The sequence below is a fragment of the Uloborus diversus genome, chromosome 1 (genome assembly GCF_026930045.1).
Source record: "Uloborus diversus isolate 005 chromosome 1, Udiv.v.3.1, whole genome shotgun sequence".
NCBI classification, from domain to species: domain Eukaryota; kingdom Metazoa; phylum Arthropoda; class Arachnida; order Araneae; family Uloboridae; genus Uloborus; species Uloborus diversus.
Genome location: NC_072731.1, coordinates 201,623,601 through 201,648,223, shown reverse-complemented (window position 1 = coordinate 201,648,223; position 24,623 = coordinate 201,623,601). Strand labels below are relative to the sequence as shown.

The 24,623-nt window shown below is 31.0% G+C and overlaps 1 protein-coding gene across 1 annotated transcript in view; it reads left to right on the top strand.

Moving 5' to 3' along the window:
• Positions 1–24,623, top strand: part of LOC129234131 (serine/threonine-protein kinase tousled-like 2) — a 50,803-nt gene that overhangs the window by 10,956 nt on the left and 15,224 nt on the right. Inside the window, exons 5-15 of the mRNA XM_054868025.1 lie at positions 1,809–1,858; positions 1,985–2,041; positions 4,384–4,599; positions 4,864–4,974; positions 10,515–10,651; positions 14,452–14,607; positions 16,939–17,106; positions 18,608–18,689; positions 18,810–18,901; positions 21,596–21,685; positions 23,201–23,370. Coding sequence (XP_054724000.1) covers positions 1,809–1,858; positions 1,985–2,041; positions 4,384–4,599; positions 4,864–4,974; positions 10,515–10,651; positions 14,452–14,607; positions 16,939–17,106; positions 18,608–18,689; positions 18,810–18,901; positions 21,596–21,685; positions 23,201–23,370 — 1,329 coding nt within the window. The remainder of the gene's footprint in view (positions 1–1,808; positions 1,859–1,984; positions 2,042–4,383; positions 4,600–4,863; positions 4,975–10,514; positions 10,652–14,451; positions 14,608–16,938; positions 17,107–18,607; positions 18,690–18,809; positions 18,902–21,595; positions 21,686–23,200; positions 23,371–24,623) is intronic.

Below are 24,623 nucleotides of genomic sequence, written 5' to 3'. Positions count from 1 at the left end.
TTTTTTTTATTAAACATTTTTTTTATCATTCTTAAAAAATATCTCTTAACTTTTAGCCAACGACTGTCTGATTACCTGATAAGAATTCTTTAAAGTAGTTTACTGTAGCTTAATCATTATTTGGTCTCAAATTTGAAGTATTTGCCCCTTTTTCACTTAAGTTTAGAAAGTAAAATTATGTATTGTAGTTACAAAAAAAATTCTTACTCAAATTTCAGCCAAAATTTACATTTTACTCACTCTCAAATGAATACTGACTTGGTTTTTCAGCGTGGTGTCCATCCATGCAAATGTACTTATGAATATGTAGACAACTGAAATATCAATTTTGATAACCTCCAGGTTAACCATAACAAATTTTCCCATGTCATATGCATGTCTCCCATTAGTCAAAAACTGTACGCCGTAGAAGGCTGAAATTTTGAATGTAGAGTCTGTATAGGGTCTAGTATATGCTAGTTGCACTTTTCTCATTTTAATTGCAATCTGCAATTCCAAACGTTTTTTGTTTTATTAATTTTATTGTTGTGACATCAATGTTAATTTCAATGCTGACTGAACTAATGTCATAAAATGACGGCCGAATGGTTTTGTTGATTAAAGATCACTCTTCTTCCTTCCCTTTTTTGACAGAAAGCATTAATGACACAAAAAAATAAATAAAAACAATAACAATTAATAGAAAAATAAATATCAGCATCATACTTGTTTTCAAAATTAGAAAATCAGCATGGGCAGTATTACTGTTTAACTTAACTAGATGAATTTTTGTATTTTTATAAGGGTCATTCTCTAGAAAACGTAACTTTTGAACACAAATATTTTTCACTTTTGAACGCGTATTATTGATGTATTTCCCCTCCATCATTTATTTTCACTTTATAAATAACGACATTGATAAGGTCTGTCACGAAAGTGAGATTCAAGGAGGCAAGGAATTTCCCGTTAATATAGGCCTAATAGATACATTTTTCAGGTAATTTTTTTTCTTCGTTGCTACAATCTACACATGTTAAGCGTATAAAAACACATTCTTTTCTTTTTTTACATTAATTTACATCCTGAAATTCAAATTCACGGAGGTGAGAAGTCAGAATAACCATACTAAGTTTTTAAAGCAAAATCTATCTTTTTGTTTTTTGACAAAAATCTCACAACTTTAACTATGGCTGAAAATAAACAAATTGGCTCCCTTGTATCATGGAAAACAAAATTTGATGTCATTACTGCCACGTGTTAATGACTAATAGCCTTTTATGTTTAGGTAACGAAGGTGAGAATTTATTGCGTGACATGACTCCTTGTCCTACTAAAACGAACTAAAACACAATATCAAAAAATTAAATATACTTAAACAATTAGTATTTAAGATACTTGTAAAAGGAATAATAAATAAATAAGTACACACTTTTAATTAAATAAGTTATTAAGCAACATAAACAGTCACACAAGGTGTGTGACATGCCACAGAGGTGAGAATTCACATGTTGTGAACCAAAAATGTACTAAAATAAATATTATTATTGAAAAATTGTTGGCAGGTTTAAATAGATATATTTTTGATGAAATTAAAAAGCATTGTTAAATGAGTTGTTCCTTAAAATTTTTTCTGTAAAAGGTGTGTGACAGAAAAGTTACACTTTTTAAAGAATGACCCATAAATATCATTACAATTGCCTAAATGATCGTTATTGCGCTACTAATTCAATTCATTAATGTGATTGCTTGAATTTGTATTGAGTTGGAATCAGTTTTTAAAAATGTCTGTGAGTTTCAATGTATGTTTTAAAGCTAAGTTTTTCTTGTAGCTACTAAAACAGCAAGAGAAAATGCAAAAAAAATTAATGAATATTTTAAGGTACGAATTATTTTTTAAGTATTTTTAAGTGTTACAAAGCTTGATTTGAAATAAAGCTTTCAATTAATTCTGCCATATGTTTATTCAATTGATCTTTTTTAATGCTTAATAATTTTTCTAACACAGGGACATAGCCCTAGTCGATACGCCGGTTCTAAGTCTCCTACGCCTCAAAGTTACATGGTAAGAATCAAAGTATAATTAAAAAATATTTTTTAAAAACGATTGTTTCTTTCACCCTATTTTTAAATTTCTGTTATATGTGCATGAACAAGCCACTGAAATTTCTTTAGTTTACACTGCTATATAGTTCCTCTACAAATTGCATAAGTGCAATTTTTTACTTTTACAAGTACCTTTTTTCTCCCCCCCCCCCTCCCCCATGTACTGAAAAATATTTTTTATAAAACAATGTATAAACATTTTTCCATGCTATTTCTCTCAAGTTATTTAGCTACAGTAAAGAAACAAGAGAATTATTAAGATTGATTGTATTACATTTATTCTTGTTACTACTATCTTTATTATAATTTTTGGCATCTATGATATTTCAAATGAACTATTCCATTTAGAGTTTTCATTAAGAGTTAAAAATTTATCTTGATAACTTTTACATTCATCCATTGATTGTTTTCAACTTACAAAATGCTAGAGATTTAAATGAAATAAAATTCTATTCAGGGTTCGTACGCTCCTTCAAAACTCCTCCAATACTCCTTCATTTAGGAAATTTTTTTTAAGGGCCCTTCAAACTCCGTCATTTTGGTTTGAACTCCTTCAAAACTCCTTCTTTCTTAGTTCGAGACTACAGAGCTGGTAAAAAAAATTGCATCACCCTCGCATTTTCACAACAATGCGATTATGTGCGAAGTTTTGATCCACCGACTAACGATGAATGCATGTGACATTCTGCAAAACTTATGAAATAAACATTTAACAGCAGAAATCTGATAATTGTTTACGTAGATCAGGGCTGTTTCTGGGCCAAGGCAGACTGCTGACCCCATGCTCATTTTTCCATTTCTGAACCTAGTGAGGTTAGAGAAAAAGAAATTACTTAACCCCTTGTCAATTTAAGTCTAATGGCAGGATGAAAGTTTTTAAGTTGTTACTTACCAGTTTTTCCCTATGGCACGGAGCAGAATCATCCTGGAAAATGACAATTGGGACTGAAGTAAAGTGATCCTGGATAGTAGGAAGCAATTTCTCCTCCAAAATGCCAATATACACCTGAGTGTTTACTGTTCCTTGCACAAAGTGAAGCCCACCAACTCCTTGATCAGAAATACATCCTCTAATCATCTGGGATACGGGATGCTTGACTGTGTTGAATGCAGTCGGGATGATATTCCTCTCCTTTCCGCCGGTGATGCAATTTTTTTTTTTTACCACCACTGTATATCGTTATATTCTTCCTCTATGACAGTAACTTGAAATATTTCAATTGACAACTTATCTTCGTCATAAGGGCGATTTTAATGTAGTAATTTCGTATTTTTTTCCTCACAAAGATGTGATTTACAAATTGATTATAGAAATTATAAAAGTTGCAGGTGAAAATATTATTAGATGACGAAGACATTTCATAAATGAAGTAAACCATGCTCAAATGGTGATTGGCTATTATTTCAAGTTAAATGATTATTGCTTTTCCCGCCACGCCACTCTCAGCGCCAAAAGCCAGTTTGTTTAATTATTATTTAAATATTTAAAAATACATAAACAGATGTACAATATTAAGTGATTGTGTTAAAAAAACAATTGTTTAGCAAATCGCAGTTATGATATTGTAAAATGAGTCATCCACAAGTGATGTCATGCCTTGAGGGGGAGACGGGTTCATGAAATTGTGACAAGGGGAAGAGAGAGGGTGACAAAAAGTAACATCACGCAGTTATTATAACAATATGTTTTCAAAAATATGACGTGACAAGAGGAGTAAGATAGAGTGACACTTTGTGACAAAGGTGGAGGGGGTCAAACATGTTCAAAAAAAAAAGGTGTGACATCATTTAAGGACAGCCCATTAGTACTTCTTCAAAATCTCATTTCACTCCTTCAAAAACTCCTTCATTTTATTTCTGAAATTGAGTATGAACCCTGTCTATTGCTTTCCTACCCTGAGCTTTCTTTCTTTTTGCATTTATTGTATGCGATTAAAAAAAAAAAGAAATGGAACCTCACTTTGAGGATGTTGAGCTACCTCCAAAAGTTAAAATTATGTGTTCAAACTTCACAGTAATTATGTTTTACATAAATGAATAAGAGGGTAGAACTGAAAAGGGCCTTTTTTGGACCATTTTTTACTCATGCTACAAATAAAAAGTTGCTCTGCATTAAATTATGCAAATTGGTTTACTGCCTCTTGTTCTCACTGCTTCTGTGATGTTAGTGTACTTGTTTCTGCATCATTCTCAAGCAAATTCTGTGTTTGATATTGATTTAAACTTGATTAATTACTTCTTTCATCTACGATGAACCTTTTCTTTCCTGATATTTGAATGCATGCATTTTATTTCTTGCAGTATGCTCCTGTACCACAGAACATAAACTCGCCCTCCAATACTCCCCTTGGTGCTGGTCTAGATTACTCGAGCTTGATGGCTCCACCCCTCTGTCCTTCACATGCAGTCTACAGGTCAGTGCAGACAGATCTAACTATTAACAAAATCAAAGAGCTTGAGAGCAAGTCTGCTTTGGACCTGGAAATGCGAGACAACAGAATAGAGGAACTCCAAAGAGTATGTTTTAATCTTATGTTTCAGTAGTTTGTTAAATGCATCTCCGTTCATATTAGAAGCTATTAAAAAAATGCTTTTGAAAACAGTTAGTATTAATCCTTTAAGGATGTAGTAATTCATAGTTGAATTTATTTTAATTTTGCTCTTATTTTGTTTATATTGTTAAAATTATTTTAATTCAGCCATTTTTAGTATATATTATAAATATTGTTTTATGCTTGTATTATTTGTATGGCTTCTTCATTGCAATTTGTAAATTTTCAGGCTAATGAAGAATTAAAAAGGCAGCTAGGCGCCCAACAGAAACTAGTAGAAAAGGGTAAAGAGCAGCTACAAAGGTGTCACGATGTTGCAAAACAGTTACTTATTGAAAAGGTACATATTTGTTTTAATTTCTGAAGTTGACTTTGATTCTTTCACTGGCAAATAAAAGATTTGGATGCTTTTCAATAGATTTTAGTTAATATTCATTTTCCTGTCTAGTGTTATTCAAAGATATTCATGATTAAATTATTACATTCGGCAATTGCATGAAGTGAAGAAAAAATGCAATATGGTGCAAGTTCAAAACAATCAGAAAATTTGTTTCAGAGTTCAGTTTTTGGTTTTAGTGAGCATTTATCCTCTTGTGCTAAACAAAAGTGAAGCTTTATCACCAGAATAAGTACTTTGTGACAAAAGTATGCACTAATTGAAAATTGTGTTGTTATTTTGTGTTGTGTTCTTATGAAATTGTTTCATTTAATTATGAATTTGTGTTCCATTGTACTCTCTTGATTAAAACCATCAATTACTGTAAAATTAAAAAAAACACAAACAAACTTTCATTTATATTAATTTTCTGCATTATTCAGTAATGAAAATGATTGTAAAAATAGTTTTTTTTTATTATTATTAATGTATTGGAGTGTAAATGCTTATTATTCCTTTTCTTGCATATTTCCAATTACATTTAATCTCTGAAGTTAAGACAGCAAATAAAGGAAACATTTGAGCAAATTTTGAATCATATAAAAAAAAACCTTTTATTTTAAGCAGAAGTTTACAAATTGACTGCTTCTGTTTTAGCGCTAGAAAATTTTTAGTCAATAATGTGTATAAAAAAAAAACACTGATTTCTTTTAACAATGTAAGTCTTTTAAGAATTTATTTGAAAGACCAAGTTCTACACCAACATTACTTAAGCTGTGGCCCATAGGTCACATGCAACCCGCTGAGTGCACCAATTATAATCTGAAATCATACAAAAGATTTAAATTGTGCCCCAAGTTTTTGTAAAAAGCACACAAAAGTGTACATTGCAGCAAAATTTAATCTTCCAAATAATTGGAAGTAGGGATTGCAATACCGGACCAAAAATTCAATACTGGTATTCGGTATTTTTAAAACGTGATACCGGAATACCAATATTTTAAATTTCTCAAAAATTACTTGAAAACATATTGTTTTGTTGCCATATTTCATAATTGTGTATAATATTGTATTATTATGAAAATGTATTGTGAACAAATATAAAATGAAGGAACAAATGTCATAAAAAAATCAATGGCAGTAAAAAACATAATTCATCTATTGAATTGTCTCTAAGCCTGGAACTTATTTTAGTGCTCAATTTTCAAATTACAGTTGAAACTATTCTTTCTGAATTTACGCAGGTCGGTGGTGCTGTTAAGAATGCGTGATACTCCTCCTCTAATTTAATTGCCTAAAAGTATTTTATCTTCAAAAAAATTTGGTCTATTGCATGTCATTTTTAGATAAACCCTTTTGTGTGAGTATGTGTTTTTTTTTTTCGTATTGTGTGTATTTCTATAATTTTTTTAATTTAAAGCTAGTTGAAATTTCTTTCCTGAGAGACGATACATTTCCAATATTAACATCATTTTCTCTAGAACAGGAGGGGGTTTGTTTTCACTTTTTATTAGCGCTTTGGTTAGAAATTTACGATAAACTTGACTAAATTTGATCTTGTTGGTTTTTCTTATTCGTTTTAGCTTTCTTTTCAAAATTCTTTGCAATTATAATTATGTAAATATCTGAAAATATCTTTGAATATGTGGAACATATTTATGCTTTTCCTCTATGTAAATTTTCAGGGCAATGTTTGAAATCTAAATATTATCTTACCAAGTGTGAAGCCAAATAGTGAGACGACACAACAAACCAATGCTGGTGCCAAAAAATTGCCATTTGTAATGCTAACAAGAAACAGTTTTTGTCAACATTTAGTACAATTGAGACAAATATTTAAGAAAAAAAATCATAAAGCATTCCTTCAATTGATGGTTTGAATAAATTGTTCATAGGACAGGGGGGGGGGAGCATTCAAAAGAGATCAGAGAAAAGGAAAAAAATAAATACATGTTGCACAAAATACTTTTGTTTAATAATATTCTATTAGTTCATGCTTTTGAAGCTACATTTTTACATCAATAAATTGATTTCAGCTCTGTATCATGGGAAAATAAATGTACATTTAAAATATAAGTAGATATTTAATGAGATAAATTGAAAACTCTTGAATTAAAACTATTTATTGTTTTCAGCTAATACCAAAACTACCAGTATTTTCCTCAACAAATACCGGTATAACGAAATTGCGAAATTGCTCGAAATACTGGTATTTGGTATACCAGTACTGCAATCCCTAATTGCAAGAATGAAAACTTAGTTGTTTCCATCTTCCCCAGAGTACAGCATTTATGGGGTAAATGTAGACACCTAAATTCCGTATCAAAAATAGCTGGGAAGGTAAAATTCATAAATCAGTGTTTTTGGTAACCTTCCATATGACAAGTAAAACTAGTTGAAACCAGTTTGTTTGCATCTGTAAACTTGCTGGAGAGGAAAATGCGAGATCACTAAACTTTGAAACAGAATCATCTTCAAGCATTGATGATGCCTAAACAATTTTGTCCAGTAGAAATAGCTTTAGGGGTCAAACAAAATGCAACAGAAATTATTCTTGTGTTAAATGGTGGGTAACATGCTCCTAATGAACATACTAAAAATATACATCCGTATTGTTGGGACAAATATGTTTTTCGGCCACCATTTTAAAAAAATTTTAAAAAAAAATTTCATTAAAAAAAATCATTTGTGGGACCAAATGATAGAAAATTTTTATCTAAAAAGGAATAAAATATGAGATATTAATAGATTCGTGAACATACTATTAATATTGACCCGTACTATCGCAAAAAATGATGTTTTTATCCGCCATCTTAAAAAGTCATGAAAAAAAATTTAAAAATAAAAAAAATCATGTGTGGTATCAAATGAAAGGAAATTTCAAGCTGGAAAGGAGTATAGTAGTTTGAGATATTTAAAGTGAAGTGAACATAGTAAAAATATACACCCGTGCTACAGAAAAAAAATTTGGGGGATTTTTTGGCCGCCATCTTCAAGTCAGCGCGAAGCATATGAAGGCAAAAGATGTGGAAAATATGACCATGGTATTCAATGAGTATAAGAAACCAAATATAAAAGACATGGAGCACATGTTGCGCATAAAGCAGTCGTTAGTTGAAGTAGTATTTGATAAAAATTCACCTGTAATTATTTCCAAAAACAATTTTCTTTCCAATTCTGTGAACAAAGTTTTGTCAAAGAGGAGGTCATTCTGTGATTCAAGCGGAAGGTTACGACGGCACAGTGATAGGGAAAGAAACTGTAAAAATTGCCCAGGAAAAACATGAGACAGTAGATGCGAATGATGCAGACATTTTAATCCTTTTATTATATCATTTTCCCTAAGAATACTTTAATGCATCACCCCAAGGGTCTATTGTTACTATCACTGTAGGGACTCACCAGATGAATATTTTAATACAGTTTGCCATACAATCTGATAAAGTTTGTGACATTCAAGCAATTCAGAAATCTATTGGTGGGAAAGCCTTATTATTGTTTCCTAAAATGCCATAAGGAATATACAGTAGTAAAATTTCAGCTATTATATTAATTAAAACTGAATCCAACATCGGCATCCATATTACCCAACTAATGATGTAACAGAATAATAATATCTATTATCACGAGCATCTTTTATTCTTAAGGTTTAATTCTTAAGATTGTTGAGCATGCAATTTTGGATCATCGAAAAATGTTACTTAAGGAATATTTGGTTGGAATCGGTTGTATGATTATTGTGTCACTATATGGAGGTAACATCGACATAGACCACTTAAACGCGCTTCGCTAAAAGCAATACCTTAGAAAATAGCTTCAGCTAAAAAATAATTTGACATAGCTCGTTTGCCCTCAACGCAAAATGCATCAAAATATCATCTATATCGAGTAAATTTGCATGGCTGTATTTGGAAAAACCTTAAATTACGATCTCCTGATTGCATACTTAGGGAATGGCAGTTGGTAGATTGAGAATTTCAGCCAATATCCAGGCTTGAGTCCAGCACTAGATCAACTCTTAAATATAATTATATGTACTTGCCACAATACACGAGAAGAACCATGTAACTACAAAATATATCTGTCTTAGATATCTTTATTATATCTGTCGTTAAACTTTCATACTCGGTAATTTATAAAAACTGCACAAACACAGGAAACATTTTGAATTTGGATGAAGAATAAGATTTCATTTTGATGATGTAATCATTTGCTTTTGTAAAACTCCTTTAAATTCATTCTTTTGATTTTTCTTCCTACTTATTTTTTTTAAAAAAATGTACTTATTCAACCCTTTTGAAAAATGTACTCAGATGCAAAGTTATCCACAGTTCTTAAACCGTTGCGATTATTGAATAATGTTTTTAACACAACAAGGAACTCAGTGTTTCAGCTGCTGTTTCATTATCTCCTTTCATCAGTCTAAATCAAAATCATTGTCTCTTTGAGCATGAAATTTCTTTTCAGTTGATACCACACATGATGTTTTTTATTTTTGAAAATTTTCCATGATTTTTCAAGATGGCGACCAAAAAAAACCCCCCCTCATTTCGCGCTTCAGTACGGATGTAAATTGTTATTCTGTCCTCTTTACTTTAAATATCCCATTTTATATTCTTTTTCAGCCTGATATTTCCTTTCATTTGATATCATACACAATTTTTAAAAAAAATCATGATTTTTCAAAATGGCGGCAAAAAAAAAAAAAAGAACTAATTTTATTACTACAATTTAGAGGTATGATTTTAGCATCTTCACTTCACTTTTTGTATCCTATATTTCATTCTTTTTCAGCATGAAATTTCCATTCATTTGGTACCACACATGATTTTTTTTTTTTTAATTTTTTTCACAAATTTTCAAGATGGCGACCAAAAAACGCATTTGTGTCAACATGCGTATTTTAGATGAATGTATATTTTAGTATGTTTATTAGGAGTGTATTACCTACCATTTACCGCAAGAATAATTTCTGTTGCAATTTGTTTGACCCCAAGGTGTTTTTTGGCCTATTTCTGCTGCTCTAATTGTTTGGAAACATACAGAACCCCCAGAATCACTTCTTTATGTTTCTTAGCCTTCATTCACCAACAGTTTAGTTTCAAAAAAATACCACAAGTATGGCAATAGAGTTTGTTTCCATCTACCCTATGTTTCCTTTTATCCCCAATCGACCCTTATTAATTTGCAGACTTTTACTTTAAATATTTTAAAAGTTTTCTTAGGAGAATTTTGAGAGAACTGTTTTTTTTTGTTTTTTTTTTTTTTTTTTTTTTTTTGCTTTTGAGTTTTTCCCATTTTAAGAGAGCATTTTCGATCTATATATTAGTTTGTTTTAAAAAAAAAATATCCATTTGAATAATTTTACTTTTTTATTATATGGCATAGGTTGGTATAACCTGGATTGTAAATAATTAACTTACTATCTTTTGATTGAATCTTAACTAAATAAAATTTTCTTTGTTTCCATTGTATATTTTTATTAATGAATTTTCCCCCTGCAGTCGTTAATGGAGAAAAAGGCTTGCCGACAAAAATGCATGCAAAATAGGCTGAGGCTTGGTCAATTCATTACTCAGAGACAAGGTGCATCCTTTGCTGAAAACTGGGTTGACGGCTTTGCCTTCACTGAGTTAATTAAGTAAGATTTTCTAAGTAATGTTTACTTAAGTTGTGATTTGTCACTTATGTTATTGCAAATGTATGAAAGTTTTTATTAAATAATTCTCACTCTATTTGCTGAAATAAGACATTTTTAGACATATACTCGCACTTTGTTCCCATAATTTTAGCTTTGACTTTTAATTTCGATAAATTCTATTACCATGAACCTTTATGTATTGTAATACAAAGTATTAGCTTTCTAAAAAGTTCTTATGCATTTGAAGAAATGCTGTACATGTTGCTGGCATGATCATGCCAACAACTCATACCAATATTTTTTTTTAATGCTAGAATGCACCAATAAGCGAATTGGTCGATTACCGATTAATCGGTAGTTGATAATCGGCGGATTAATCACCTCTTTAATAAGCATAATGATTATTTTTTGACACTGCCGATTCCTCCGTCACTTTTTTTTGAGCAATTACAAATTGCTTATTGCTTTCATTTGACTGCTGAATGATGTTTTGATTTTCCCCCTTCCTCTGCAGCACCACCGTTGACCAACCCCTCCCAATGCATATTTATTTTTTAGAAGATTTTCAAACAATATTCTCCTATAGAAATCTCTAAGATGAGAAAATGAAATTACTAGATTTTACTCTGAATTATTTAATTATTTTGAAAGAAATTAGGTACAAATATAAATATTAAACATTCCTTAACTCTTAAAATTTTCATGATTTTCCGAAAATAAAATTGTTTTGCTTTCAAATGGTAATAAAAACCAAATAAACCCAATTTATACCAAAAAAACCTGGTTTAAACAAAAAACCCGTTTTTTTTGATTTAAACAACCAAACAAACAAAAAACATTTTTTTGCTTTAAACAAACAAAAAAAAAAACTTTTTTTTTTTCAAAAAAAAATCGGTTTTTATACCAGCCCTAGTTTTTTGTTGAAGGTATACTTAAAAACATTTATTTTGACAAATATTTTTTCCGCTGATAAATTGGCAAAATTTGGCCGATTATAAATAATCGGCTAAGTGGCCAATTAATCGGTACTGTCTATTAATCAGTGCATCCCTACTTGATACTACATATTATGACACATAATGGTTGCTTGTATTCAAATACTGTCAGCCCCGCTTAATCGAGTAACGGATAAACGAATACCCTGCTTATACGAACAAAACATCTCGGAACAGAATATTTCCCAATAGATGCAATGCTGAAGATCCCCGCTTGATCCAATTATTTCCCCGGATAATCGAAAAATATTGATCAGCTTTTACCAATATTTTGCTGAGAAATTTTTTGAAAAAATGGAAATAAACATTCATATTATGTCCGAACGTTTCCACTATCCTATCTAATTTCTTTTTGATGCCATTACAAAAAAAAAGAACTAGTAAGTAAGACCTTCTGGCAGTCGGTAAATAAATGAAATAACGCAAAGAAGCATACACATCTCTGACGATAATAAATAATAAATTTGAAAGGTAAAACACCGTTGAGGAGGAGGTATAAAAAAGAGTAGGAAAAGTTTTCCATAAGACTTGAGCAGGTTATCCACAATGATCCACTATGATGGAGTTTAAAAAAAAAATGCCAAAAGAAAGGTTTCATTTCTCAAGTTGTAAGTTGCATTTTTATAATTTCCATACATACTAATTATTAAACTATTTTGTAGATTACTTAGCTTATTTCAAAAGCATTTTAAAACTAACATTACTTATTTCCTTCATACAGCTATTAATTTATTATTGTTAGGATGTAAAGCAAATGCTGTCAATTTGGAAAGGTAAAGCAAATTTCCCTGCATAATCAAATTACCTCGCGTAATCGAATAATAATATTTCTTGGAACCAACAATATTCAATTAAACAGAGCCGACAGTATATCACAGTTAAAAGTCAAAGTATCAAATTCCAGGAATAAACATAAAAATGTTTTTTTTTTTTTTTTTTTGTGCAAATGGATTGTGTTATAATATTTTCAACTGTGTGTTACATTTCTCTACTTTGCTTTTCATTTCGGCTTTTCCCTCTTCTAAAATAGCACCTCAGACACAAGCCACTTTTTCCCAGAGTAGCAAACTAGAGAAATGCTTATTTTGTTGGGAATGGATATTTTTGCTACTAGTCTTAATTTTAAGAGGAAGAAATTTTTGAATCACATTTGCAATTCTATTGTTCTAAGTTTTGGGGTCTCATAAGAAGAAGGTGGCTAGATAAATTAATCTTTAATTATCATTATATTTTCTTTTATATAATCCATTTCCATAACCTGTCGCATTTAGAGTGTTTTCTATTAATTTACAGCCCTTAATATCAAAATTTGTATACCATTCCTTTTACATGTATTTATCTTTCCAATTTATGTAAAATAACATAAATTCGATTTTAGTAGCGTAAACGTACACTTTATAACGAATTGATAATTCTGAAATCTTTGAACATCTATTTGTGCAGTTGAAAGCTTACTGCACAAAAATATAACACGGTTATGTCAAAATTCCTTTAAAAAACATTTTCAATCAAATGATGAATACCACATGATTTGGCCAACTAACGACAGCATTTCTTGCAAGGGCGCCCATATAGGGGGCAAGGGGAGCCTCGACCCCCCCTTTGAAATTAAAACTTCCTTGCTTTTGGTACTTTTTTCTTTGCAAAAATGTCAAAACATTTATTCTCCAGCCATTAATGAATAAGTTATTAAAAATGAAATATTTTAATACTCTAATCTGTCCTGAAATCGGTTTCCATGGAGAAAATGCCCTCCTAACCCATGGGGAAAATATCTGACCCCCCCCCCTTACAATTTTGCATATGGGCGCCCTTGATTTCTTGGAACGAACAGGATGGTTTAGCAGTTGCAGGGAAATCTTGAAAAGATTCTTCTAGTGTTCCATCCTGTTATTCTTACATATACGGTATTAGCCGTTATTTGCAACAACTATGAATACATGAAACAGTGAAAAAAAGAAAGAAGTGGATAAAAAGGAATTCTATTATTTATTATTATTAACACATACATTGCAATATAATTACAAGTATATTCAGAATATTTGAACTTACCTCTTAATGTCTATCATTTTTGGATAAAATATTTGAAAAAAAAAAAGGATGATAATGAACAATGTGGTAATCTACAATAGAAGATATCTGAAACTTACATTTTTATATCATTTAATATTAAATAACAAACCAAGCTCCATGAACTAAATGGTTGTTTTAGCCAGGATTAACTATTAACCAGGGTCGTATTAAGAGAGCTCAACTGTATTAACTTCATAGCTTATACAAATGAACTCAAAAGTTCCGTTCTTGTTGTAAAATCTTCACTGCTCATTCTGTGGTGCAGTTAATTTCAGTCAGTGTCTTAGTTTGAAATCCGTACAGACAATTTTTATGTTTAAATAAATGAAGTAAATGGAATTAAGCAGAAAATGTTCAAGTTTGTACTTGAACATTTTCTGCTTAACATGCTTGAAGTTAAGTCCTGAATTCGTGGCGATTTTGCTAGCCTGTATTAGCCATAGGCAAAAAGTTTTATATAATGCACATGATGCTATATTCACAACTTAACTTATTTTATTTTTTTTCACTGCACAACAGTGTAGTGCAGTGAAACTTCTGAAGAGCACAGATGTGTGAAGTGAGACATTGGATAGAAAAGAGAACATTTTCTGCTGTAACAACCCGATAATTTCTCTTTTTTTTTTTGCTAAAAGATACTTTGTTGGTATTTGTATAATGTCATGCTTCATTCTTAATGTGTTACTATGTGTATTATTTTATAGTAATTATTATGTTATTTTATAAATATAGAAAGCAAGAAACAATAGCTTTAGAACGAGAAGAAATAGAAAAGCAACGTAAATTATTAGGAAAGAAAAAACCAAATGCCAATCAACCGAAAGGCCGAGCAAACATGAATTCTGCATTAGCCAATGGTGATTTTATTAGACCCGAACCCCCCAAAGAGTATGTTAATTATTGTCATTCGTTTATTGATTTCGTCTTTTGCACTATTTTTCATATATGTTGCCTGCACTTAATGTTAATACTTTACAATAATAATGGAACACCAGATATGTTCCTGAAGTAAAGCGAGCCGATATGGGAAAGTTTAAAGACAACTGTTCTTTTGAATCTCAAATAAAATATCATTCACTTTTCCTAAGTTTGATGAGGCAAATGTGTTTTTCTGTTCAATGGTGCCCATCGCCCTCAAGTTCAATGGCGCAATCCCCCCCCCCCCAAAAAAAATCTCAACCCTCTTTCCCTTTTTTATTTTTTAGCTCTCATTTTTATTTTATTTGTTTTTTTTTTAAATATTTTTTTTTATTAATTTATTTTTTATTTTTAAAATTTTTTTTATTCATTTATTTATTTATTTTTAATTATTATTATTATTATTATATTTGAAAAGTTCTGTCCGCCAATGACATGCACACACAAACTAAGTAATATAAAAACAGATTAAAATAAAGGATTTAAATTAAAAATTAATTAATTAATAAATTTAAATAAATAAATAATAAAAATTACCCCCCCCCCCCCAAAAAAAAAAAAAAAAAAAAAAAAAAACTTGATGGAAACATTGCAACTTGCTCTATAATCCCCCCTCCCCTTGTGTGCACCTTTGTTTCTGCATTACTTCTTTCTAAACGCTATTGAATGCCTTGACTTTTGAGAGTATCTTGGCACATTAAATCATTAAACATTTTAACCATAAACAATTTTTTTTCATAATTTTTAACTTTTTTCTCACAGAATACAGGAATCCATTAATAAAGGTGTCTATAAGATCCTTGATGTGTCTTGCATAATTCTACATTGCACTTAACAACCCTAAAAGAAGTAGAAGTAAGGGGTACATAAAATTGCCTTTTTTAAAAAAAGAGAAAGAACTTACTTGGAATGTGCCTAACTTAGAAACACTGCAATGTGCGCAAGAGAATAGAGAATAGGATAAATTAAGAGTTGAAAACTTTAAAAGAGCAATAAGAATGGAACACATCTGAAAAAAATTTTAAACTTCATATCAATTCTGCTTCAAAGAAATTGAAATGTGGTCAAAGATTATATATATATATATATATATATATATATATATTTTTCAGGCAATTTGATATAAATTTCTAAAGCCTTAAAATATATTTTAATCCAAAGTAATAGTTTGAAATATGTTAAGTTGTCCGTTTTTCAAATTAAAAAATCTTTATAATTGTTTAAGCTTCAAAACTAGATATTTGTTTTTATTTCATTATTATCAATTATTATTATTTTTATTTAAATTAAGTTAAAGCTCTCAAAATAGCCATATATTCATTTTAATCTGAGAATTTATGCTTCTAGTATATGTTTTATGAAGGAATCTATTTTGTTTTATTGCTTACTGAAAAAGTATATACAGTCAACTCTTAATATCTCAACTTCATTTAACTCTATTTTGTGTCAAAGTTTTTGGATGATCCAAAATTGATCTAAATGTAGTGTATGTGAATTTTTTTCATTAGCTCCTAATCCACTTCGGTTTTTTCTAAGCGTAAATGTCAGGTAGCAATCTTTTAACATTTACCAGTTGCTCCTTTAGTGGTTCGAGTGGGAATAGACAAGTCCCCACCTCATTTGACAAAAGTAAGAGTTAAGCTGTGCTCCCTGCCATTTAACATTTTCAGTGGATCTTTAGAACTAGTATAAAATGTCCAGTAGAAATAGTTTGATAAAGGATTAGCAATGCAAAGCATTCACATGGCTGTTATCCTTCCCCAGTTTAGTAAGTAGGAATTGTCCACAATGCCATGTAGCAGTGCCCAATCCCCTCGGAGGAGCCTAAGCCTGTTCAATTCCTCAATTATGAAAGTTTGAATGATTGGAGACTTTATGCACTCGTAACTTGTAGTGAATTGTTGTAGTATTGAAGTTTTAGAAAAGCAAGCATAAGATAGCTGCCATTTTAAACCATATCTAAGTTTATGACCTTCTAGTTTTGAGGAAAAAAATAAGTTTTCACCCTTTTCTGTGTATTTGTGTGTTGTTTTAATTGCTGTCTTAAAAACAAATTAATTTCTATTTTTTGTTACCTAAAACTTTGGTTGTGACAAATTTTTTTGCAGTCCCTTGCACTTTAAGATATCAAAAGGTGACTGTAATCTATTTTCTACTGCTGTAATATGTACATGTTATTCTCTTTCTGTGCTGATATTCTGTAACATTTATTCTGAAGTTGATTGAATTATATTTTCCGGAGTATTTTGTTGCATATGTATAAAAGCACTTTTTAATTTTTAATGCGATCTTTTCCTTTAGCATTCTCAGCTGGTCTGAGTATTATGAACAAGAAGAAATTTTTAAGTTAAGACAAGTTTCCTTGAAGAAAGAGGACACTGATTTGCAATTAGAATTAGAAAAGTTGGAAAGGGAAAGAAATCTTCATATACGAGAATTAAAACGAATACATAACGAAGATCAATCTAGGTTTGTTTATTTTTTTCATAACTGCCTTTGATAACTATATTCTTGTAAGATGTTAAACCTGTGCCTATCTGTTGGTGTTAAGTTTCTGGGTTTGCTCTTTTTTTTGAGCAATCACGATTGCTTATTGTTCTCACTTGACGGTTTTGAATTCCTATGATTTTATTTTCCCCCCACCTCCCTCTGCAGCACCACCCTTTGCGGGCCTCACAATGCTGCTCCTCTAGCGAAAACTCTCCAGGTTGCGTCAATATCCTACACTTATGCGCATACATACACGCACCTACACACATACACCCACACAAACACATAAACACGCACGCATACATACAGACACCTTCACATACACACAATTACCCAAACACTCATGCCTGCACACAGACACAAACACACATGCCTACACACACATACACATACCCCCCCCCCCCACGCACAAACACACATACACACAACTACCCACACACACACTCACAAAAACACACATACCTACATACACATACCCCTCCCACACACACGCCTACATACACACACCCTCCTGATTGCAAAAAACATAATTTGAGTTCAAGATGTCAAAGTTCAAATTAATTTTTATTATGTAATTGCTTTCATATTTTCATCTGTAGTAAACTCCCAATTATCTGTGGAATGGAGTAGTAACCACTGATAAACAAATTTCGTAGATAATCTGCAAAATAAGTAAAACACAATTCTTGTGTATGCAATATGGAAGAAAAGCAATTGCTCTCACATATACTGTCATAAGGATTTCAAGTAGAGATTGTGAGGTATAAATACATTTAAAAATTTTAACTAGGTTTTCTGAAAGTAATTCAGATAAGATTTTACTCTTTGAATTGGAATTTAAAGAATACTGGTACTATGCATTTTTATTAGAACTAATTTAAGCCTAAGTCTCCTTGTTAGATATATTGTTTTTTGAGCCATGTCACAGCTTTGTTTCAAATTCCCCAATGCATTATCATTATCAGTACTCCCCTTAAGTTGTTTATTGTTTGGTACAATTTCACTGAATCATCTTTTCATCAACGTGAAGGAATGTAGAAATATTGATGTTTGTCTGAATGTTTGTTGTTATTTGTTTTACACCACACACTTTTATTTTTGGACATTTAAGTGTTGTAAAATAAAGTCAGTTTTAAGATTGTCTACTTGAGATTTAAATTCTACTTTTTAATTAAATGTTTCAGATTTGTTGACATTACGTTAGAACTATATATTCTAAAACAAACTGTTGAACCAATAAAAAAATTCTTTTTTACATTTATCAATGCTGCTATTGCATTTTTATTTTCAAGTGTTAATAGCTGCTCTTAAAACACTATATTATACTGCTTCCAATTTAAATTGTTTAAAATAAAATTGGTTCTGCTGTCTCAAGTTTCTTTCCATTTTAAAATTGCACTTTGTTTTGCAATTTTACTTACAGGCATGTGATACATAATGCTTTGTATTTACAAATTCCTAATTGATTTCTCAATTTCAGATTCAATAATCATCCAGTATTACACGATAGGTATCTTTTACTAACTTTGTTAGGCAAAGGAGGCTTTAGTGAAGTTCACAAGGTATGACTTTCATTTCAAGTTTCTCTCTATCTTTTTTTTTTTTTTTTTTAATTATGAAATTGGAATTTTTAATGAATAAAACCTTAAATAAATATTAATTTAACTTACACCAATTTGCAGGCTTTCGATTTAAAAGAACAAAGGTATGTTGCTTGTAAAGTTCATCAATTAAATAAGGATTGGAAGGACGACAAAAAAGCCAATTATATCAAGTGAGTGCCACTTTTTTTTAATTCAGTGTTTAAGCTATTTTTGATTCAAAAGTTTACTTTAATGTTTTTGTTTTGTTAAAATTCAGGTAGAATTTCAATTTAGATTTTGTAAAAATTTGAAATATTTTTGAAATGTTGGTATAAGTTTAATGAAAAAAGAGAAAATATTGAATGAAAACTTTTAAAGGAATGTGATCTACAAAAATATCGCAACTTTTCTCTTCCTTCTTCTTTTTTTTCCAAAAATAAGTCCCTTCATATCTTTCAGAAGTCTTCCCTCTAGCATAATTTGAGTTTTTATCGATAAAGACTCACATATTAACCTTCATAACTATTAGGTGGTTTGCATTCACATGTGTTGTAAAACTCTGAAAATATTAAGTATTTAAGTATTGCTGAAAATGCAGTGAAATCCTGTTGCTATGAAATATCAGTTTTGCCAAAATAAATTTTCAGTCCAATTTAATTTCCATTACATTGATTAAATTCTATAACAATAAAATTCCCATTACAATGAACAGAATTTGTGGTCCCTTGAAGTTCGTTGTTTCACTGTATGTGTAAAAAATATTGTTGTGTATTTTACAGACTTATATTTATAACTTTGAAAAAGAAAATTCAGTTCTTATTTGAGTTGCAAAGAGAGGAGACTTTTCCTTCTATAAGTAAATGCTGCATATACAGTTGAACTTGGTTAATACAAAATGTAAAAAATCTACAAATTTGTTTGTATTAGCCGTTATTTGTAAGAACCGTGAATGAGTGAACCTGTGAAAAAAAACTAAGAAATGCATACCTATAAATTTCTTAAAATACAGTCAAACCTCCATATATCGCACTTCTACATATCAAAATTTTCTATATATCGAAATCCCAGCAAATTACTATGTTCATTACATAGAAAAATTGTTTCTATATATCAAAAAAACTCTATATATCGATTTTTTTTTCGAGACATCCGTAGGTTTTTTTTTTTTTTTTCCACTTTAGACTGTTTGTCTCATGAAAAATGAAGGTTAGGGGAGAAAATTATGTTCACTTAAGGTTGCTACGAAACTCATAAGGAATCTGGGGTTGAGGGGTTTGTAGATAGGTCGTTATTTCGTTCTGGATTTCTTAAATTCCCTCAAGTTTATTTCAAATCTTAGTTGTAACCAGTAACATTGTGAAATCAGTTTCAAGTTCTCCCTTTTGTCTGCTGATCATCATTCCTAGTCTTTTTAGCTGCAGTAAAAATCATTCAAGTACATTGATTTCTTACTTTTCTTTTGCTTACATTGTCAAAACAAAAATCCCCTAATGTTGCGGATCAAGTTGAATTAAAGAAGAATGAAGATGTATGTATGAAGGCACAAAAATGTAATTTCTGTTATTTTTTTAATTATTAACTTTTATTTAATCCAATGCTCGTATTAATTTGAAATTTGGTTTCATACACGTAAATTAGCTTTAATTTTAATGTTCTAGGAGACTTTTAGGATAAAATAAGATCGTTTCTATATGTCGCAAATTTCTATATATCGAATTATTTTCCGACAATTTGCTACTTCGATATATGGAGGTCCGACTGTATTACTATTAGTACATTCAGAAACATTTCACTTATTTCTTATAAATTAATGTTTTTGGAAAATATTAAAAAAGGAAGATGAAAATTGACAATCACAGAATAGGTTGTTATCCACAATGGAAGATGAACAGTTTTATCTTCCAGTCTAGTAAATTGAAATATTCACAGGTAAACAAATGTATGGGTTTTATTTTCTATGCAAAATATTTACAATATATTTTTCCTTGATACACAATGAGACTTTTACTAAAGTCTCATGAAATGATGAACATTTCTAAAAAAGAAAATTACAGTATTTAACCATGAACATTTCAAGTAAAGAGGTCGGAATGTTTGTTCATCTTAGCCGATAATTTCAATTTAATGTTTGTATTATGCATGAAATTTTTAACGTAGTTAAATTGCAAACCAAACTCATCGAACAAGATGTTTATTTTAGCCGTGATTTTTATATTAAACGTGATCGTATTAAGAGCGTTCAACCTTATAATTATTCTAGCTATATATCAAGAGTATCCATCCCCCCAAGAGCAAGGAAAGACCCTTCCTCCCACTAAAAAAGAAAAAAAAATACCACTCAACCCCCTCTAAAACTTTCAATGCTGTAATCTGCACCATGCCCCCCTTCCCAGTGGTACCCCTGTATATAGAACTTATGTAGATCTTTTCCAAAAACTAGTATGCAATATTAGCAATTCTTCCTTTTTGCCGTTCAAGTAGAAAAATTAATTAAGGTAACTTAAGATTAATTATGCTTGCTTTGTTAAAGCTAATTTCCTTTTGTCTAGAAACATTCTGTAGATATATATTTTTTTAATTATTATTATTTTAAAGAGGGTATTCTCTCCACTAAACATATTAAATTTATGAAAATTTCTTTTTTCTGGAAAAAAATCTGCTACTTGTGGGGAGGGCGAGTGCTGATTTTACACTTAGATTTTCTGTAAATGTATTTTACCCTAAATACATTTTTATCTTAAGTTTGTTTTTGTATATATGTAACGTTTTTTTGTCATGTTGGTCCTTTAAAATGTTTATTAAGTTTATATAATGCTTATTAAGGTCTTACAACGTAATTGAAACTGTTTGGCCGTTATTTCTTACTATAATAATTTACTTTTCAGGCATGCTCTTCGAGAGTACAATATCCATAAGTCACTTGACCATCCACGTGTTGTAAGATTGTATGATGTTTTTGAAATAGATGCCAATTCGTAAGTCTTTTTTCCTTCCTGTTTCACTTGTAAACATTAACAGTTTCAGTGAAGAAAAATCTCTTAACCCTATATTTGCTTTTAGAAGTCAATATGTTGCAGAGTGAGGCAATAGCACATAGACAAACTATTTTTTATGTAACTTTATTGAAAATAAATAAATCCACAAAACACAAAAAATAGTAAAAGGAGTCAACTTTTACTAATGAAACAAATCTAATTGATTTCAAAGGGACATTTTTTTCAGTTATGCAGAGGAGGGACGCCCCAAACTTAAATTTTTTGGAAGACATGACAGGAATTTCTCAATTTGCCGAACGTAACTCCAGATTTTGTCAATGTTAAAATATGGGCATTTGCACACTAACTGAAGAGGGACATTTGGGCATTTAAAAATTGCAATATTGCAAATGTTTCTCCAAATTTCTCAAATTATAAGACCAAATTTGCTGAGTAAGGTAATTTATGGGCAGTCACAGTGCCCTGCCATTGGGGCGCCCCTGATGCAGAGGCACAATCGCTTATTGAAAGTTTCAGCCATGCACTGCAAGTCATTTACCTTTAATCTATCCTATTCCTGCTGAAGTGATTTCTTTAAGAGTCCAATCTTTTGTGTGACTTAGGGCAGATCTTAGGCTCCGAAATCGGCCATACACTGGAATCCATGGGATTGAGATCTAGTGAGTAGAATGTCCACTCAACAGATAATATCATGTCAGGGAAACAAGAATGCACCTTGCACCACCATTATGTCTTTTAGGCCATGAGAGGTGCGGAATCTGATGGAAAAGTCCAGTCAACATTGCCCAGGTGCCTTTTGGCCCAGGGAACTACAACAGTGTCTTAAATGTCTAATTGGTTCATTTTAATGTCTTTATCAACAAAAACCAGAGGTTTCTTGCCCTTTGTGCAAAATCGCCGCATACCAAGATCGACTTTGAATTTTGGCTTTTTTCAACGTCTGCCGAGGTGCTTGGAATATGTATACCCCTTGGAAGTGCAATAATCTGGAGTGCGTAGCTAACTACCTACATGTACAAAAATAATACTGATAGAACTAGAATTAAATCATGACAAAAGTTGAGTTTTGTTGTTTGATTCTACATTAAACAAAAGTATTACAATTCTTCATTAATTTCTGGACTGGTATTTTAAAACATTATCATAGGCTGAATGTAGGTTGAAGGGGAAAAAAGCAGAATGCAAATGCATGTCATGGTACATTGATTTTCTTCAGTCTGCTAGCTATTTACTGGAATATATTTATCAGTTTAATTTGAAAAAGAAAAAAATAGTTTTTTTTTTTTTTGTTAAAATGTACTAAATTGATTGGTAGTTATTTTTTTATGAGCAACAGATTCACTTTTTCTCCTTTCTAAATATAAGTACACGGAAGTTTCAAAACTGTGGAACATAGGAGTATTTACAGATAACATTTTTCTGCATTTGTATTTATATTGTGTGAGTATGTTTTGTTTTTACTCGCATTGCTTCAAGTATGAACTTTGTTTGCAGGTTTTGTACAGTTTTAGAATACTGTGATGGTCATGACCTTGATTTCTACCTCAAACAACACAAAAATATTCCTGAGCGGGAAGCTAGATGTATAATAATGCAAGTTGTTCATGCCCTTAAATATTTAAATGAAATCAAACCTCCTATCATACACTATGATCTAAAGCCAGGTATGCAATGAAAGATTATACATTATTTTTTTGTTTTTAAATTTCAGTTGTTTCTTGTTTTCAAAATATAAGCACCTCAAAGCAAGTGTAAGTGCCAATAATAAAATTTTGAGATAACTAGTCCGAATGATAGGAGAAATTCTTAGTTGTTTTGGTGCAAAAGGTGATAATAGTAGTTCTAGGCTGCTATACAGCATGTTTTAGAAAAAAAGCCTACCTATGATTAAAACTTTGCACATTTTACCAAAAACTTTATAAAGTTCACTTGCATTCCTTTTCTTCTCACTGGGCTGCTGTTCCATTTCAATGTGTTGAAAATATTAACTACCCTACAATTCATGATGCTATTTCTTCAGTATCAGTTCCCCCCCCCCTCCCCCCCCCAGGGTGACACCGAAAGTGGGTTTGAGAGATTATAAAAAATAGAACTACAGTAGACCCTCATTTTACGTGGGGGTTACGTTCCACAGAAATGCCGCGTAAATCAAAACCGCATGAATTGAGTCCTAATGCTAATGTTGAAATAGGGGTTAGGTTCCGTACGTAAAAAAACTACTTCATTCTAGTGATGACTAATTGTATAAGTTTAATGTGTACTTATATTGATTTTTATGCACCACATGCGTAAAAAAAACATAATTTAATTTTGTGTTTTGTTTATAAAGATGAGCTGGCGATGATAGTCTTTTGGCAGTCATTAAGATTTTTTCTCTGTTAATTCTTTGCAAAGCATTAACGCATCCATGACCATTTGCGTCATTTCTATGATATCTTCTTCACTAACAAATCAGAAAGATCATTTCTATTGTCTAGGAATGGCTCAAAGTTTTCAATGTGAACGTTTTTGGTTGTATGTCACCGACGTCGGTATCCTCGTTGGGTTTGGCCTCCTTAGTCACTTCTAAAAGCTCTTCTTCCAGTGAATTCTGAACTGTGTGAGTTTAACAAGTTACTTCTAGAAAAAGCTTTGGGATCAATTGCTTAAAATGTCTCCAGTGGCCCAAGCTTGATTATTAGCACGCCAAAATGCAGTCTATTATTAGTGTTCACTCTAGGAAAAAAAAAGGGCAGGGTGCTGGCCTTTGAAAGGGGCACTTTTTTAAAAAAAGGGCACGATTTCAACGCGGCGTCTCCCCCCCCCCCCCTCCAAGACAAATTATGCACCACTCAAAAAGTACTGAGCGCCCCCCCCCCCCCAAAAAAAAAATTAAGAGGAGAAATAACACTTAAAACACGTTGCAAAAATTCAAACA